This window comes from Megalobrama amblycephala, linkage group LG5 (assembly GCF_018812025.1).
Source record: "Megalobrama amblycephala isolate DHTTF-2021 linkage group LG5, ASM1881202v1, whole genome shotgun sequence".
Lineage (NCBI taxonomy): Eukaryota > Metazoa > Chordata > Actinopteri > Cypriniformes > Xenocyprididae > Megalobrama > Megalobrama amblycephala.
Window position 1 is genome coordinate 24,385,874 of NC_063048.1, and position 18,011 is coordinate 24,403,884.

The 18,011-nt window shown below is 35.2% G+C and overlaps 1 protein-coding gene across 34 annotated transcripts in view; it reads right to left on the reverse strand.

Annotated features, from left to right (window-relative positions):
- The window catches only part of ank3a (ankyrin 3a), a 99,232-nt gene extending 90,150 nt beyond the window's left edge, over window positions 1-9,082 (reverse strand). For 24 of the 34 annotated variants that reach the window (XM_048191413.1, XM_048191403.1, XM_048191415.1 and 21 more), the window contains exon 1: window positions 8,648-9,081. In XM_048191413.1, coding sequence (XP_048047370.1) covers window positions 8,648-8,764 — 117 coding nt within the window. In that variant the 5' untranslated portion in view covers window positions 8,765-9,081. Of the gene's footprint in view, window positions 1-8,647 lie in introns of all 34 variants that reach the window. The other 10 variants (XM_048191396.1, XM_048191394.1, XM_048191417.1 and 7 more) reach the window with 5 other exon arrangements.
- Between the last annotated feature and the right edge of the window lie 8,929 nt (window positions 9,083-18,011).

Consider the following 18,011-nt stretch of genomic DNA (forward strand, 5'->3'; position numbering starts at 1 on the left):
GTTTAGCCAAAGTGAGCAGAGATGCCTTCTGCTTGTGTGAACAGTAAGTGCAGATAACTTCAAATGGAGCCCATCAATGCTTGCAGACTATTGCTGGACAGTGACAAGAAATGCTCCTAGGGGTGTGACGAGACAGGTATCTCACGAGACGAGACGAGACTCGGGATTGAGTTCACGAGACGAGACAAGATTTTCACACACTATTTTTAAGAAATACTCAATGGCGAAATACATGACTAGAAAAAATATTCTGTAGGTGTATTTGAAATGTTTTAACTAATCATCTTGTAATGAATGTCATTTCAGTTCTACTTTCTGAGTATGAATTTTCATATGCAGTAAAAGACAACAATACTCAAGCACTGTAAAAGATTTTGACAAACTCAACTGACTTCTCTTCTGTATGATTTCAGTCCCTTCAGACCTTACTGTACATGATTTATGAGCTTCCACAACTTTTGACCTCCTAACTGAACTCCTTTCCACAAACTTATCATAGAAATAAAAACAGTATAAATAAAAATGTTAACACTTTACAATAAGGTCTCATTTATTAACATTAATTAACAAACATCAACTAACAATGAGCAATATATGTGCTACAGTATTTATTAATCTTTGTTTATGTTAGTTAATAAAAATAGTCATTCATTGTTAGTTCATGATAGTTCACAGTGGATTAACTAATGTTAACAAATGAAACCTTACTGTTTGTGCTTAGTAAGATTAAGAGAAAACTGTTATTAATTTTTATGGTAACACTTTACAATAAGTAATCCATAATCGCACTCTCTCAATATTCAAAGTGCAAATAAGACCACATTTTTCTTTGATACAGAGCTAAGAGATGGTTACAACTACACAGCCCAGCCTAAAATAGCTTTCATATTGAGATATTTGCATTCATCAGGGAGCCGCTTACAAAATGCGGGGTATTGAAATCGCGGTTGAATGCGTGCTCGCGTTTACTTTCACTTTCAGCGATCGCGCGTTCTCTGTAAAGTTTTACAGAGAACAGTTATTAGTTGGTAGTTGGATATTTACAGTTATCCAACTGAATGAAATGTTTTTTATTTAAATACAAAGCAAAACGACAGTGGAGCCGTAATGTAAACGTAGCGGTGGCATATTCTTTCCTAATCATCCTAACCTCTCTGTCATGGCAATATCACGAGACTACTTTTCGCCTCGATGAGAAATCTCATCACATTTTTGTCTCGCGAGATCTCGTGACACGAGATCTCGTCACACCCCTAAATGCTCCTAAATGAATACAAGAGATATGCCAAGAAGCGCAGAGTAGACACTAAATAGGACTAAACTATGTACTATAGTATTTATTTGCCCTTTTGTCTCATGATAAATTTGATTTATATAACCCTTTTGATGATTTTTTAAGTGTTACACAAACAGGAAAGGTGACAGGTATTATCTACTACACAATACACATGACACAATAGACAAACTGAAATATCTTGGAAAGAGTAGCCAATCAGTTGTCATATTTAAAATCAGCCCATCAAATACATAATAGCATATTTTATCTCTAAAGAAGATGAGTAGTCAGATGACCAGTGTAATAATAAGAAATGTTTCTTGAGTATCAAATCAGCATATTAAAATAATTTCTGAAGGATCATGTGACACTGAAGACTGGAGTAATGATGCTGACAATTCAGCTTTGCCATCACAGGATTAAATTAAATTTAAAATATATTATAGAAAACAGAAGTTTTAAATTCTAATTCTAATTTAAATTCTTATTTCACAAAATTACTGTTTTTACTGTATTTTCGATTTAATAAATGAGACATTGGTGAGCATAAAATTTGAATGGTACTGTACATACTAAAGAAAGTAGACAGATCATTAACATAATATGGAGTGTTAGTGCACATACAAAGGTACTTCATCCCTACAGACAGAGATACTGAAGAAGATATTTACAAGGTTAGAAGTGAACTCATTGATAAACATGTTGTGTAACGGACTATTCAAAGACATACTCACACACACAGGGAGACTTTCATGGTGTTGCTGACTAAGCAGAAGATATAATATACCATGAGAAGGGCGACCTCATTTCTGATCACACAAGTCTCTCACGCACACATCTTTCAAGAAATCACTCGCTTCAAAAAACATACAACTTCATGTCATACGCCCTTAATTGATCTATACTGAACATTAACAGTAGCTGGATATAATTACAAAATGGAAAGAAATTTTTGAAGTTTTTGTTCAATTAAAAACCCATGATTTCTGCACCATTTTGAAAGTCTGATTCATTGTGAATCTGTTCGTTTGTATGATTGATTTCAATGATAGGTCGAATCAATATTTAGTAGTTTTGCCAGAAATTTCTGCACAGCATTTTATGTGTTGTGTTCTTTTTAAAACATTAATATATGGATAATTTTTTTTGTTCCTGTAATGAAACTGGGATGCATTAGCAGCCAGGCAATCACACTGTACAGTACACAGAAAATATCTGCCAAGTAGGGATGTAACGATACCCTCATGTCATGATTCGATACATATCACGAAACTGAATTCACGATACGATATTACTCCAAGACATATGGTAAAAGGATAACAAAAATTGTACTGTTGATTAAAATGCTAAATTGAGTATTACATTGGGAGTGGAAATTAATAGGTTTGGACTTGGTGCTGGTAACCCAATGCACAGGACAATGGTGACACCAGAATAAAAATATTCATGTTTCTAACGCTGAAACAGATTTATTTTAGATGAATATGTTTGCACTCTGTCACTGACTAGATATATTTAAAATAATGTACTTTTTACTGGTCAAATAAGACATTTGGCATTATCAGGAGGACCCACAAATATTCCCCCGTTGCATTATTACACATGATAATAAACATTATATATAGTAGTTTAATGTAGTACTGACACTAAAACTCTGTAAACTTGGTCTCACACAGTAATTTTCATTTTGGGTGAACTATACACAACACATATTGTCACCATCCACGGTATGATATTGTTGCATTTTTGTATTGCGATATATTGTGACACAATATACTGTTACACCCCTACTGCCTAGTCATGTGATCTCAACATGGCAGCCTCCATGAAAACAAAACACAATATGTAAAATAAAACAATTTTATCTAGACTACTGACTGACTTGTCTCATACAGTATGTATATTATTTAAAAAAAAAATTAAGTACAAATCAATTATTTAGGAGTAAACCTTTTTACAGTGCCGTCAAATCTGTTAACTCACACTACCAATCAAAAGACTGCATTAATTTGATCAAAAACACAGTAAAAATTGTAATGTTGTGAAATATTATTACAAATTAAAATAACTGTTTTCTATCTTAATGTATTTTAAAACATAATTTCTTCATGCGATAGCAAAGCTGAATTTTCAGCATTATAATTCCAGTCTTCAGTGTCACATGATCCTTCAGAAATAATTCTAATATGCTGATTTGCTGCACAACAGATTTTTCTAATTATCAAAACTATTATCAAAGTCAAACAAATCAGTTATCAAACAGTTGTGCTACTTAATAAACTATAAACAAAGCCAAACAAATCAGTAACCAAAGTTGTGCTACTTAATATTTTTTGTTGAAACTATGAAACATTTTTATAGGTCTGTTTGATTAATAACTTTATAAAGGTCTTTACTGTTACTTTTGATCAATTTAACACATCCTTGCTGAATAAAGGTTGGTATTGAGCATGTCTTTAGCTTTTGTTTGCAAATTGGACATAACAAAGGACCAAACAAACACAAACATCCACAATCAAGCTTTCACACACTGCTCACTAATTAACAAAAATGTACTGTACATGCAAATGTAAAAACAAGCCTATGTTTATTGTCTAATGAGAGAGATACATGAGCCATTTTCTTCTAAATCTCATTTTCATTCTTATTTTACATTTGACTTATGTGGAAATATGGCTGTAAGGAGGTATGGTTGTTCAAGAGTGTGTGATCTGTCCTCTGACACACAGTGTTCTCAGCAGGGAACTGAAGCTCTATATGGAGCCTCAAGCATGTATCAACCTTTAACAGACAACTGATACAGCTTGTAAACCAACACAAACACTCAAGGAAATGTCAAATGATACAAATGTAAAATATGTTGCTTACAGCTTTATAAATAAATAAAAGATCTATAATTTTCATAAAAGCCCAATGACCCATGGATTTCTGTTGACGTCTATCCCATAAACATAACCCTCACCCAAACATTGTTGCCATTTTCCTCATTGGAACGTCAGTTTTTGCTGTCCCTGTGGATACATTTGGTACCCACAATGCAAGCAAACACTCATACACACACGATTATTACCATAAATGTATTTGTTGTACACCTGTTCTCTCCAACACTGGACACCTTAAACATCTGCTACTCATGTTTCACTGAATAATAGACAAAAAGTCCTGGCATCATCCATCTCTCAATTACAATCACAAATGCAGTAATTTGTTGATGCGCATCTGCTTTGAACGGATCTCGCAACTGCGACAGATGCAGTTCATCCTGAAATGGCTGAATACTGTCTGCAACACACACTTGCATTTACAGGCAAGCATATATGGTAACAAAGCAAGAGAGAGAAAAGGGAGTGAAAGACTGAGAGTGATCTATCCCATAATTGATGATCACATGATCACATACAAAATAGAACAAAGCATCTGAATAGATGGATAATGGGCCCTTCTCCACCTCTCCAACAAAATCACACTCTTCATCTCCCCCTCGATGTGTGTGTGTCTCATGCTCTCTATCACCCCCTTCCCCTCCCCCACATCATTCCTTCTTCATGTTTGTGTGTGTGAGCAAGAGAGAGAGACACACTATTGCATGGCTTCTCTCATTAATGGAGTGGAGCAAAGCTCATTCATCACATTGTCCTGCCACATGCACATACGTACAACAAGATCAACTGTATATTCTGCTGTAGGGGCTCCACAAGGCATGAGTACTCACCAGGGACAAACCCCCAAAAAAGCTTTTAACTCCTCTGACCTCTCACTGCCCATTGCACAAACCACTGTAAAAAAATATAGTTATTGCATCATTATTAAATCCAGTCTGTACCAGCTATGAGAAAATCCAGTTAACAGCTATAAAGGAGAATTGTTTTGATAATCTTTCAAAAAAATGTAAATAAAATGTAAATGTACTATATATGAATTATATTTTTTACCATCTTAAAATAGAAAACTAGGTTTACACCTGGTATTAAGATGCGTTTTGGTCGATCGGATCACAAGTAGACGAGTAAGACACATACCCGTTTAAAATCCATCTCTTTTTCAACCACTTCTGTCCTGATTTCTTTGAGGACATGTCTATGGGCGGATAAATGTATGGGTTTATTCAGATCTTTCGATCTAATGGACAAAATAAGCTTGCGCAATTTACATATTAACGCGCCCAGAGACGAGGGAAAAAGCTCGGAGAGCATAAGCTTTCATTTCTGCTCTGACAGCCGCAAGACCACGGCAAACGCGGTGAATGCATGTTAGAAATCAGGAATGGTGAGAGAACATTGTGATTGGTACATTTTTCCTCTTAAAACCAAACTTGTGTCTTCACCTGACAAAGTTTAAATCTCGTCTGGATAGCGCACTTTCCCTAATGTTTACGCATTAAGTCAGTAGGCGGAGAGTAGGTGGTCTTTTGTGCTGTTTGAATGCATTCGACCACATGAGCGTCTACACTGCAAAAGCAATCCGGTCGAATTTGTTTTCCACTACCTCTGGAAGTGGTTGAAAGTGGACAAGCTCAAAACATTTTTAGACCCCATATTCATCTGTATTTAGCGTTGTCCAGTTGCGATCCGATTGACCGAAATGCATCTTAATACCAGGTGTACACTAACAGGTTAAAATGACTCCATTAAACGCATTTAATTAGTTATTTTTGACAGCACTAAAAAAATATATTAATTTTGTATGGTTTTTTTTGTATGAAAATTGTCACCGATGTTATATGAGGCTATATAATAAAACATGTTAAGAGAAATAACAAAAAAATGTATTATAAAGTTTAATCAAAGAAGACAAAATGTAAATAAATACGAACTATATACAGTGTATATTTTTTAAATATTGGACTGAGGGCTGATATTTTTCAGCTGAAACACAAAACTATAGAGAAAAAACAACTATATTATCCATATCTATGGCACCTGTTATCTGTTCTTCCCCTGACATCTAAATGGGATACACCATCTCTTAAACTGAATTTTTCTCAATGGTCATCTGCTCAATGACAATTATGAATATCAACAACTGGTCAGCGAGTTAAGCTCAAACTTGATTCAAATGTCCTGAAGGATCCAGAAGCTTCACTTCTTCATGAGTGAGTTCTGTATCAGGATACACTGTCCTGGGGCACACAAGCAACATCTAACCTTCATATGACCTCTGCCAATGGCAATCAGCTGGTCTCTCTGCCTCTACCTCTGTCTGTAATTTTTTCATTCTGCTCTTCTCTGTCTATTTTTGTAATATAAGATGAAGACATTACACCAGCTGTAAATGATGAGAATCAAGTTCTAAGACCACAGTGACAGCTTCATACTTCACGGATTATTTTATGTTCCTGACTGTCTTTCTCTTAAGTGTAACAGATTGATTTTATACTAAAGTCAGTCTAAATACACGCCTGAATAAAAAAGTTTACATACACATACATGTTGTTATAGCTCTGCGTGAAATGGACACCTACTTTGGCCCCTGAGAGATGAGACCTTGCAATAAATCACAACAACACCCTGTGGACTGATCTGAGATCAGGTCAGTGACACTCAGACGGCCTGACTCCCATAGCACAACAGATGGTTCCCTGTTCCCACGGCAACCCTCAGCGTAACCTAAGATGCAGAAATCTATGTTGTGTGACACAGCTTTAAAACAGTGAGATCTGTGGTTGTGTGTTCTCAAAATAATCAAGTCAAACACTGAAATAAACAGAGAATCCCACTCTATGAGGAAGAAAAGTGTACCATTTTGATATATATCATTGTACCAAATGATAAAATGATATTTATATACCATGGTATTACCAGGGCCGCATCCACTATAGACATAAAATTATAGCTTGATAAATGGGTCTTCAATGGTCAGTTCTTCAAACATTACATTTGGTTCCCAATTTCACCATCCAGAAACCCATACAAAAAACAACTCTCTATCTTTGGCAAACTAGACTTCATAATTGCTCTCCTATTAGATGCATGTGATGTACTGTGTGTGTGTGTGTGTGTGTGTTTGTGTGAAAGCACATGTGTGTCTCTGTCCCACAATGCCAAGGCAATTACCTCCTCCATGCAAGAGTGCGACACAGATTAACCTCCATTTTTATGTCTCTCTGTTAAAAGGAAACACTGTCCTCTCTTTTCTCTCATACTTTCATTTCATCACTTATTCTTATTTCACATTTCAATCTTATTTCAAGAAAATAAGATGAGATAAAATTCGAACAAATAAATGAATGAATAAATGAATAAAAAAGGTTACAGAAATGGTAAAGGAATGAAAAAGATCTTTAAATGGATTTTAATGGAATTAAATGGAAAAGATCAAGTTAAAAATAATAAAATAAAATAATAAAAAAACTAAGGAAATAAATAAATAAAATAAATAAAATAACAGGGTGTCAGTGATAATGAAAATAAAATACAATAAAAACTTAAACCAACAAAAGAAAAAAAAAGTACTTCTTAAAAATAATATTTTTGTTAAAATAAAAATGTATTGATATTGCTAAATGTGATTCTCTCAAACCTTTTCAGTTTTTCAGTGTTTTAATGATTTATTAACGTAACAAATTATGGTACATTAGTAGAGGGTGAAACTCTGTCTCTCTCTCTCTCTCTCTCTCTCTCTCACACACACACACACACACACAAATCATAAACCAGCAAAGGTCAACAGATGTGAACACAGTTTGGTGTGTTGATCACAGGTAAGACACATGTTAAAGGAAGCAAAAGGGAGGCAGCCAGCCATTGCTAACACATGGATCCTTCATGTCTTACACCACTTCATGTCTTAAACCACAATCACAAAACACACTCCAGTTTAACATTTCACAGCAGCAACAGAAGAACAAATAGGAACCGCAGAGATACTGCTGAAGAAGATCTGTCTGGGTGTGGTGGATATAGGCTGTGTGTATGTGTGTTGTGTCTCTATAATATGAAATGATAGACAGTTAGCACGGTTAACATCTGCATGCTTCATTCCATCACTCTGTACAGAACAAACATCAATAAATCAGGATGTGATGTATAATACACGAGCGTCTGTGCGCGTGCATACACACGCACGTTTCAGAGGACAGTAAAATCTCTCAGAACATGCTGCAGTGTGATGCTCTCATTTTTAACCTGAACGCATAAGAAGACACACACACACACACACCATGGCTGGTTGTTTATGGGACATACGTGTGTGTTTATGTGAGAAGGAAGGCGAGCAGTAAATGTAAAGTATAACCTTGGCACTGCAGCACAGATTTAACACACTCACACACACACACACACACACGATAAACTCACTAGCAGTAACAGGCGAGGAGATGTCCCACAAACCCAATCAATCTCCCTGTAATAACACGTATGTGTGCAGGTGTACCTTTTTCTTTTGATCCCGCAATTGTTTCCTGCTCTTCCTCTTCTTTTCCTTTTCATCCTCCAGTGCATTAATATCCACATCTTTATTCTTCTTAATCTGAGACGCCGCATGAGCCATTATCAAGCATCAGCCACGTCCCCACAGCAACCATACACACACACTCACACTCACACAAATACACTGAGATAAACGTCCAGACTATGGAAGATTTCCAAAGATTCCAAAAAAATCCCTCCAAGTGGAAGAGAAAGATCCCATCCAGAAAAGAAAAAAAAAAAAAAAAATCGACTACTCCGTTTTCTTTCCTCCAGTCTTTATCATTGGCTGCTCAAGGAACCATATCCAGAGAGAAGATACAGAGAAAGAAAGAAAGAGGGTGAGAGAGAGAAATGGATGGTGACACCAACATCACCAGGCACGAGTGAACGACTGAAGAAGAGAAAGAAAGAGAGAGAGAGGGGTGGAGGAGGGCAGCTGGGGTGGTTTCTACGGAAACCACGTTCTCTCTTCAGCCGTTCCCAAACGGTCCTACCTGAACCGTGTACACGACAACCAACATCAGTGTGTATGAGTGTGAATATATGCGCATATGTGTAGCCCCCCACCAGCACCATGTGTGTGTGTGCATGGTGGTTGTAGGGGAGGGGTGTTGCACAATTTAGCTCATGCATGTGCGATCTCTCCCGCTCACACACACACACAATTCAATGTGAGGGAGGGTACCACTACTATTCCAATCTCATTATGGTAACAGTTGACCCACTCAAAATGGAGAAAGTGGTATATTTTTGCATATTACAAACTTAGATATGTACACAATATTTTGTGCATTGGTAATGGATTATTGTATTTAAATTTTATATATATATATTTGAGATTTGGGGTGAATTCATGGCCAGCTACAATCGGTGTGGCCATAAAGCCCAGTGTCTTTCCCATAGGGAAACATTAGAGATGAATGAACACAAGTGAAAAACGATCATGGTTCACACGCGTGACAGCTCTCGGCTTCTCTCTGATGTCATTGACATTCTGAGTATGGAGTGACGGCAGCCATGTTGGCTTTCTCCTGCGTTATCAGCCACCTGAGTGCAGTAGGGTCCTCGACAACTCCAAGACTGCCTCAGTCACTGCCTGTACAAAACACACTGCACTTAATGTGTGTGTGACAGAAGAAGAGAATAAAAAAACACCAAAAAGCCCAATCCATTTCACTCCATTGGATGACACACATCATTTAACTACTCACTAAACATGGGTTATAAATGGAAAGTTCACTCAAAAATAATAATTCTATCATTTACTCACCTTCATTTCATTTCAAACATTTTTTTTCCTTCAACTGAACACCAAAGGCAGAATGGTCATATTGCTCTTTTTAATGAAATGCAAGCAAGTGCAAGTGCAGAGATTCAGTGTACAAACAATATATGGAAAAGAGAAGTGTGAACAATACTTTCCTTTGTGGAGCACAAAAGGAGATGTAAGGTAAAGTCATACAGGTTTGGAAGGACATGAGGGTGAATAAATTATGAGTTTTCATTTATTGTGTGTAATCGCTCTTTAATCGGTTATAATATTGTTAACGTTAACAAATCATGTGTTATATTTATCTGATATGAATCATTCAAGAAAAATGAATAGAACAAATTATAAAATGAATGTGTTGTTTATAGTGTCTTTACTAAGATTTTTTACTTTGCATTTTATAAATACCATTGGTAATTTACTAAATAGAAAGTGATTTATATTATTTGTGTGCAGACCAATTATATAAATTGCTTTCTATTTAATATAAACCTTGAGTGGTATTCATTGATAAATATATATATATATATATTAAATAGAAATGATTTATACTATTTTGTGACTATCATCTAATTTTTGTGATTTGTACTAATTTGCATCAGTCTCTAATTGAAAGAGGTATCCAATGAAAAATCATGATGTAAAAAAAACTCTTTTACTACAATACTTCTCAACATTGTCTTAAAGTCCCAGTCAGACTGAGCAAGTGGTCTGTTTTGGCTCACTCTCAGCCTGGCCCAGTTCCCTTTGCTCTGAATACACTGTTACTGCCACAAACACAAGTCGAAAGGGTCCATTTACCAGTCTGACTGGGCAAAAAGCCCAACACATATACTACCTCTGTCTGGGAACTCTGTTTTTAACGTACTGCTTTTGTTTTTATAAACACACACACACAATCTCAGGAACCTTTTTTGGTCATACTTTAGATTAGGGTCCAATTCTCACTATAACTAACTATTAACTAGGACTTTGGCCTCAGTAAACCCCTAATTACTGCTTATTAATAGTTAATAAGGTAGTTGTGAAGTTTAGGTATTGGGTAGGATTAAGGAATGTAGAATTTGGTCATGCAGAATAAGGCATTAATATGTGCTTTAAGTAATAAACAACCAATATCCTGGTAATATGCAGGCTAATAAGCAACTAGATAACAGTGAGAATTGGACCCAAACTGTTAGCCCCCCCTCCCCACCCATTCATCAAAACTATGACCACTACTAAATGATTGGTTGTAAATGTGCCAGCACTAAGAGCACATCAGAGTCCAAACGATTCCTGAAAAGCTGATTCATAATTCATTGACACACTGAGCAAAGCTTGTGCTTATAGTCATGGTTCCCCACTCCCTTGGGACAGTGTGTGGTGCACATTCCCAGCTCACCGGTATCAACAAAGAGACCATTTCCACCCCATCACACCTTGGGGAATTACCCATGATGCATCTCTGTACTTAGTTGTTGAACCCAGTGACCTCTGCAGTCATGCACAAGCAGAAATGCACCCCTGAGCACCTCCACCAGCAGTGACCAGTTCAGCATTCAATTCAAACTGACCAGTGATAATAGTCACAACAGCTGGACCAGTCAGATCAGATAACCAAGCTAAACCCATCAAATCAGCCACTGTCAGATAAGACAAACGAAACAAAACGGTAGCTTCCATTGAAAACAATCTGTAACTATATGTGGGCAAGTACTGATAAATCATAAGGACTGCGAACGCCCAAAAAAACGGTTTTCAGTACAGAATTGTCAGATTACGAAGAGGAACAGATTTTGGTGGTTAGTAACTTTCTCCAATGATGACCATAGATGTGTGAAATCTTTTGTAACAGTGTAAATGGTCAATTCAATCACGTATCATTGATGAATAAAATTATTAATTTCTTTTATAAACTTTTCTTTTCTTTCTCTAAACTTTTGAACAGTAGGGTAAATCACACATTTTTCATTACATTTATCTTAAACTTGTTTTTTGTAACCATTAAACGAACTAATTTTCCCTGTCTACTGCCTTTGATGATACAGCTCAGGACAGTCGCCATGACGGGGTCTGGACACAGACCATGCAATTTCAACAGTCACCAGGCAGGCAATGGTCAGTAACTTGCCAAGGCCAAATTTAGAGCCTCAGGCCTCAGGGCCACCGTCGAAGGGGACATCCGGGAATGTTATCCTCACTCTAAAAAAATTATGTGTTGAACCAAAAAAAAAAAAATTAACGTAACCGTTATTAACATTTTTAACAGACAACTTTGAATGAAATTATTTTCAACCAACAAACTATATTGAATTAGAGGAACTTTTTAGAGGAAATTTTAAAGTTGATTACTCAAAAAAATTAAGTTGCTCCTGGAACCAATTAACCTTATCTGTTTCAGACAAAATCTATAATTATCATTGCAGGTGTTAAATGTAACTTCATTAGCTTGTATATTTATTGAACAAGTAAGATATTACTTCTCACTGGCATTAGAGCAGTTATTGCTAATAAAGTCAACGTGGTTTTTACCTTCATGTATCTACTCTTCAACACAATGGTAACCATAAAAACGTCAACATTACAGAAACTCCTTTAAATGTCAAACATAACGCATTAAATAGAAACAGGTTTCTCCCTTTACTAAAAAAAAAACCTGCATAAAATATCACCTAAGCATGCACCTACAAAACATGCTGGGAACTAGAAATATACTATACCCAATTTCCAAAGTTATTCATTTATTTTAGTTGTGGTAACGGTCCCGTGAATAAATTACTTTTTAGAGTGCTGGCCCTGTGTCGTCTGCATTTGCAAAACATTTATGTCCTTTAAGTGTAGCTGCTGTACATTTCAGAGGGGACCCTGCTCTCAATCCACATTTAGACAGCAAGTATAGGGATGATTTAAAAATAGTGTAGGGATCATTTCAAAATGATAATCCTAAATTGCAAAATGGCAGCTTTGAATTCACAGCTGAATACTGAGGACAATAACCAATATATGTAAATGTTACTGCTTAAACGTTGCACAGCAAATATGCATGCAAATCAATTCACTAAGCCGTAATACTGCAATATTCACATACGCTCCTGATCTTAGAACTTACAGTGGTGCTCTACTGCCCTCTTGTGGTATGAAAGAGAAATTGAAGCAATGTGAAAATGAAAAAAGAAAAGACATTCTCTGAATAAAGAACAAAATTAAAATATCTACTTTGATTACTCTGAATGGCAAAAGGAAGTTTTTTCTTTCTTTACAGAATTTTGCTGTAGGTCCAAAGCATTATTACCATGTACAATAGCCTCTTTTATAAAAAATAAAATAAAATAAAATAAACAGCATTTATCTGAAATACAAAGCTTCTGTAGCATTATACACTACCGTTCAAAAGTTTGGGGTCAGTAAGAATTTTTATTTTTATTTTTTTGAAAAGAAATTAAAGAAATGAATACTTTTATTCAGCAAGGATGCATTAAATCAATCAAAAGTGGCAGTAAAGACATTTATGTTACAAAAGATTAGATTTCAGATAAACACTGTTCTTTTGAACTTTCCATTCATCAAATAATCCTGAAAAAAAATATTGTACATAAATATTTTGTACAATTGTACACATTAAATGTTTATTGAGCAGCAAATCAGCATATTTGAATGATTTCTGAAGGATTATGCAACACTGAAGACTGGAGTAATGATGCTGAAAATTCAGCTTTGCCATCACAGGAATAAATTACTTTGTGAAATATATTCAAATAGAAAACAGTTATTTTAAATTGTAATAATATTTCACAATATTACTGTTTTTTACTGTATTTTTAATTAAATAAATGTAGCCTTGGTGAGCAGACAAAACTTCTTTTAAAAACATTAAAAATCTTAGTGGTTCCAAACTTTTGGACTGTACTGTATATATATATATATATATATATATATATATATATATATATATATATATATATATATTTATTTATTTTATTTTTTTATTTTTTTAAATCAACCAATAAAAATGCCACATGAACTTGACAGCCACTTCAAACAGAGATCCATAAATTCATGAAATCTTTGTCTCATGTATCAGAAATGAGGAGGTTATGTCCTTGCCACAGGTCTCACATTATACATGGAAAAAATGAATTCTCCCGTTCTCTCTCTTTATAGTGAAGCCAGGTCACACTCTATTGTTTCCTCTCCTCTCTAGAAAGATGAAAGATGACATTAACTCTCTGTATGTTAACCTAGTTAGCCCACTTTACACACACATATATACACACGTTGGGTTTCCATGTTTCATGGGGACATTCCACAGACATAATTATTTTAAGCTGTACAAAATGTATATTCTAACCTTAGCCATCACATAAAAAAATCAGCATTTTTACATTGTCAAAAAACATCATAAAATATGATTTGTTCAAAAAATGTTCCCACAAGAACAAAGATTTTGGATATTGCCATCTTTGTGGGGACATTTTGTCCCCATAATGTAGAGGTCCCTGAGTTGAGTCCATCCTCTCCCATGTGAATAGTATTTTTACTTTCAGTTCAAGTTAGCTTTATAAATAAATCTGATCCCGTAAAAACACTTATGCAACATCAAGAGGAACAGATCAATCGCAAAGTGGACCCTGTTATTCTTGCAAATGGCCAGTTTTATGTGTCACAGCAGCAAATAAAAGTTCCTGTCACCATGGTGATGCCACCTAAGTGCTTTCAAATGCTAATGGTGCTTTATGCTAACAGAATTGTCTATGTAAACACTGCATAGTTTGGGATGACCATATTTACAACTTTTTAAAACTAAATTAAACCTTTTAAAACTTTTTCAATTTTTTTTTTAAATGTTTTAAAAAGTTTCTTATGCTCACAAAGGCTGCATTTATTTGATCAAAAATACAGTAAAAACTGTAATATTGTGAAATTTTTATTACAATTTAAAATAACTATTTTCTATTTTAATATATTTTAAAATGTAATTTATTCCTGTGATTGTAAAGCTGCATTTTCAGCATCATTACTCAATTACTCCATATTTATTTTCACAGTTGTGCTGCTTAATATTTTTGTGGAAATTATAATACACTGTTTCAGGATTCTTTGATGAATAGAAAGTTTAAATGAATAACATCCTTGCTTAAAAAAAAAAAAAAAAAAAAAAAAATCATTAATTTCTTTAAAAAAAAATAAAAATAAAAAAAATAAAAAATCTAACCCCAAACTTTAGAATGGTAATACAGGAGTGAAATTTCTATAATAGAAGATACTTCCATGGGGTCAAAGTTTAGCTAGTTAAACATTAGAAAAAAAGCGTGTTTCTCCATTCAAATCCAACAGCAACTGATCTTTATTGAACAAATACAAAAACAGAATAAAACGATTACCACATCTATTCCTAATCGATAACTTTTCAAATCAATTATTTCAGTATATAGGGTGTGATTCTGTTTAAACTTCCCACCCCTGATCATCCTGAAGAAGAAACTCAAAAAGTGAAGAGAGAAAAGTTTACCCAATTATTAGAAATAAAATAAATAAATAAATAAAATAAATGCAAGGGAAAAAGGAACGATTTGATTTTACGCTCTGGTAGAGCTGGTTATTTCAGTGCATAATGATGAACTCAGAGGGGTTTGTGTCTGTGGAAAGACCCAGTAAGGGAAGGGCGTTCAGAAATCCAAAAACCTGAGGTACTCGAACGACACATAATGCAGAACCCAGTTTTGTGTCGCTGATGACGATAGAAAAATTATGCAACCCAGCTCCACACCTAGCATGCTAAATCTAATTATATGCCGTATATAGTAAATAAGAATGAATTTGTGAATGCAAGTCTGCAGTTTTTGTGTGTGTGTGTGTGTGTGTGTGTGTGTGCGTGTGCGTGTGACATATCTTTGTGTGTGACCATATGTGTGTGCCCATCAGTGGGTCTGTATGCCATCTGCTTGCTTGTGCTGGCACAGGAGTTTCTCTAAGCTGTCAATTTCACAGCCTTGATCCACACACTTACACGGGTGCTATTTCACAGACTAAGCTTTATAAACAAACTCCAAAAACTTTAAGAAATCTTACTGACTAGTTTGACATATGACCTCTGCTCTAATTTGGTGTATGCACATGTGTGTAACCTATGTGAAGGTTTTTAGTAGCGTTACTTGTATCTTATGTTCTGAACCAGTATTACATTACACACACACACTAAGCTTAGCGCTGTCAATCACCTTTACCACTTCAAAGCTGAATCTACGTGACAGAGATGCACCTCATGTGATTCATGTCTACAGGCAATTTTCTGAATTCAAGAACGTCATACACACAGATATAATCAGGGAGAGTTGATTACAAATATGTGAAAACCAGTTAGTCCTCTTCCTGTGGCAGACGGCAAGTCCCAAATAAGTCCCACAAGTTCCAAATAAGTCCCACTGATGTCCCACTAGTTCCAAATAAGGCCCACTGATGTCCCACAAGTTCCAAATAAGTCCCACTGATGTCCCACAAGTCCCAAATAAGGCCCACTGATGTCCCACAAGTTCCAAATAAGTCCCACTGATGTCCCACAAGTCCCAAATAAGGCCCACTGATGTCCCACAACTCACACTGATGTCCCACAACTCCCAAATAAGTTCTCAGAACTAAAGGTTTAGCTGTCTATACATTTTTGAATGGACACAAATCTTTCTTTTACGAAATTCAAAATAATGTCTCTTATATGACCTAATCAATTCAAAAGACAAACAAATATTGAAAAGCACATTAAAAATCTTTGCAAAAGTAACATATAAACAAATATTTTAAATTATATTTATTTAAATATGCTTTACTTTTAATTTAAAATTTGCACCACAGCAAATGTAGTTACTTTGTAGTCTTAAAAAATTACTTTTAAATAATTTTAACACCACCAACTGGTTACAGAATTCAAAATTGTCATACAATTGAAATGCATAAATCTTAAAAACAAAAATATTTTTTTCACAGATTTGTACAAAAAGTGACAAGACTGTTCCTTTGTTTCTTAGCTTTTAATTCTTTGTGATTTACTGAAAATGTATTTCAGATTCAAATAGGTATTGTTGCATTTACTTTTCTAGCTAATAATGGGTTTCATTTCCTGGAACATCACTTTGATGTTTCCTAATGGTCCCAACTTGAAAGCTGAATGTTATTATGATGGCCATTAATCCTCAAAAACACTTCAATTGGACACACATGCATGCAAACACACACATTTATCTCCAGGCTGTAATTATGAGAATAGCTAAACAAGTATGTGAGTCAGACACTGTTGTGTTCTGCTGTGTCACAGATCATTCTAGCTTGCTTAATTGAGCGCACTGGCAGTGACTGAGTGACAGCTGGAGTCTGAGTTAGCATTCATGCTAACAGCAATCAGAACATGATCTGGCACTGTTAGCGTGCTAATCGCTAATCAGTTTAAGAGATCAGAGGATTAATTTCACTACCTGTAGTCAGCGCAGACGCAGAAAAGTACATGCAGATCTACCTGTAGAAACAATATCAAGGCAGGATTAGGAATTCAGTTATACTGAATTTTGTGATAAAACCGCTACATGCTTTTCTTGTTTAATGAAACTTGTACTGTGTTTATTCAACACAGAAAGTTGCGATTTACAGCCTATTAAAAGTTCTGACTTGGATACCTACAAATTTTAGCACATTAGTGTTTATCAAACGTTGTAATTACAATACAAATGACAGTGATAAGCTATTATTGATAAGATATTACACCTACGTCCTTTCCTGCTGATGAAAGGAAATAGTTCTCCAAATTTCCACAAGTCACAATTAAACAAGAAGCAGTGACAGATCTTTTCTTTCTTATTATGACATACATCAGAATGAAACCGATTATCTATAAGAAAAAAACTGAAGGACAGTGACTTGGTTCAATTCATCAGTTATTTATTGGATGGAGGCAGATCTGAATGTGAGTTTGCAGAAAACAGAAAGAGGAGAGGTTTGTACGGACAAAATGATTGGAGAAGTCCGGCATATGTCACCAGAGAATAGTCAGCCATTCCATTTTGACTGTAAACTACAAGGCAGGGCTCGA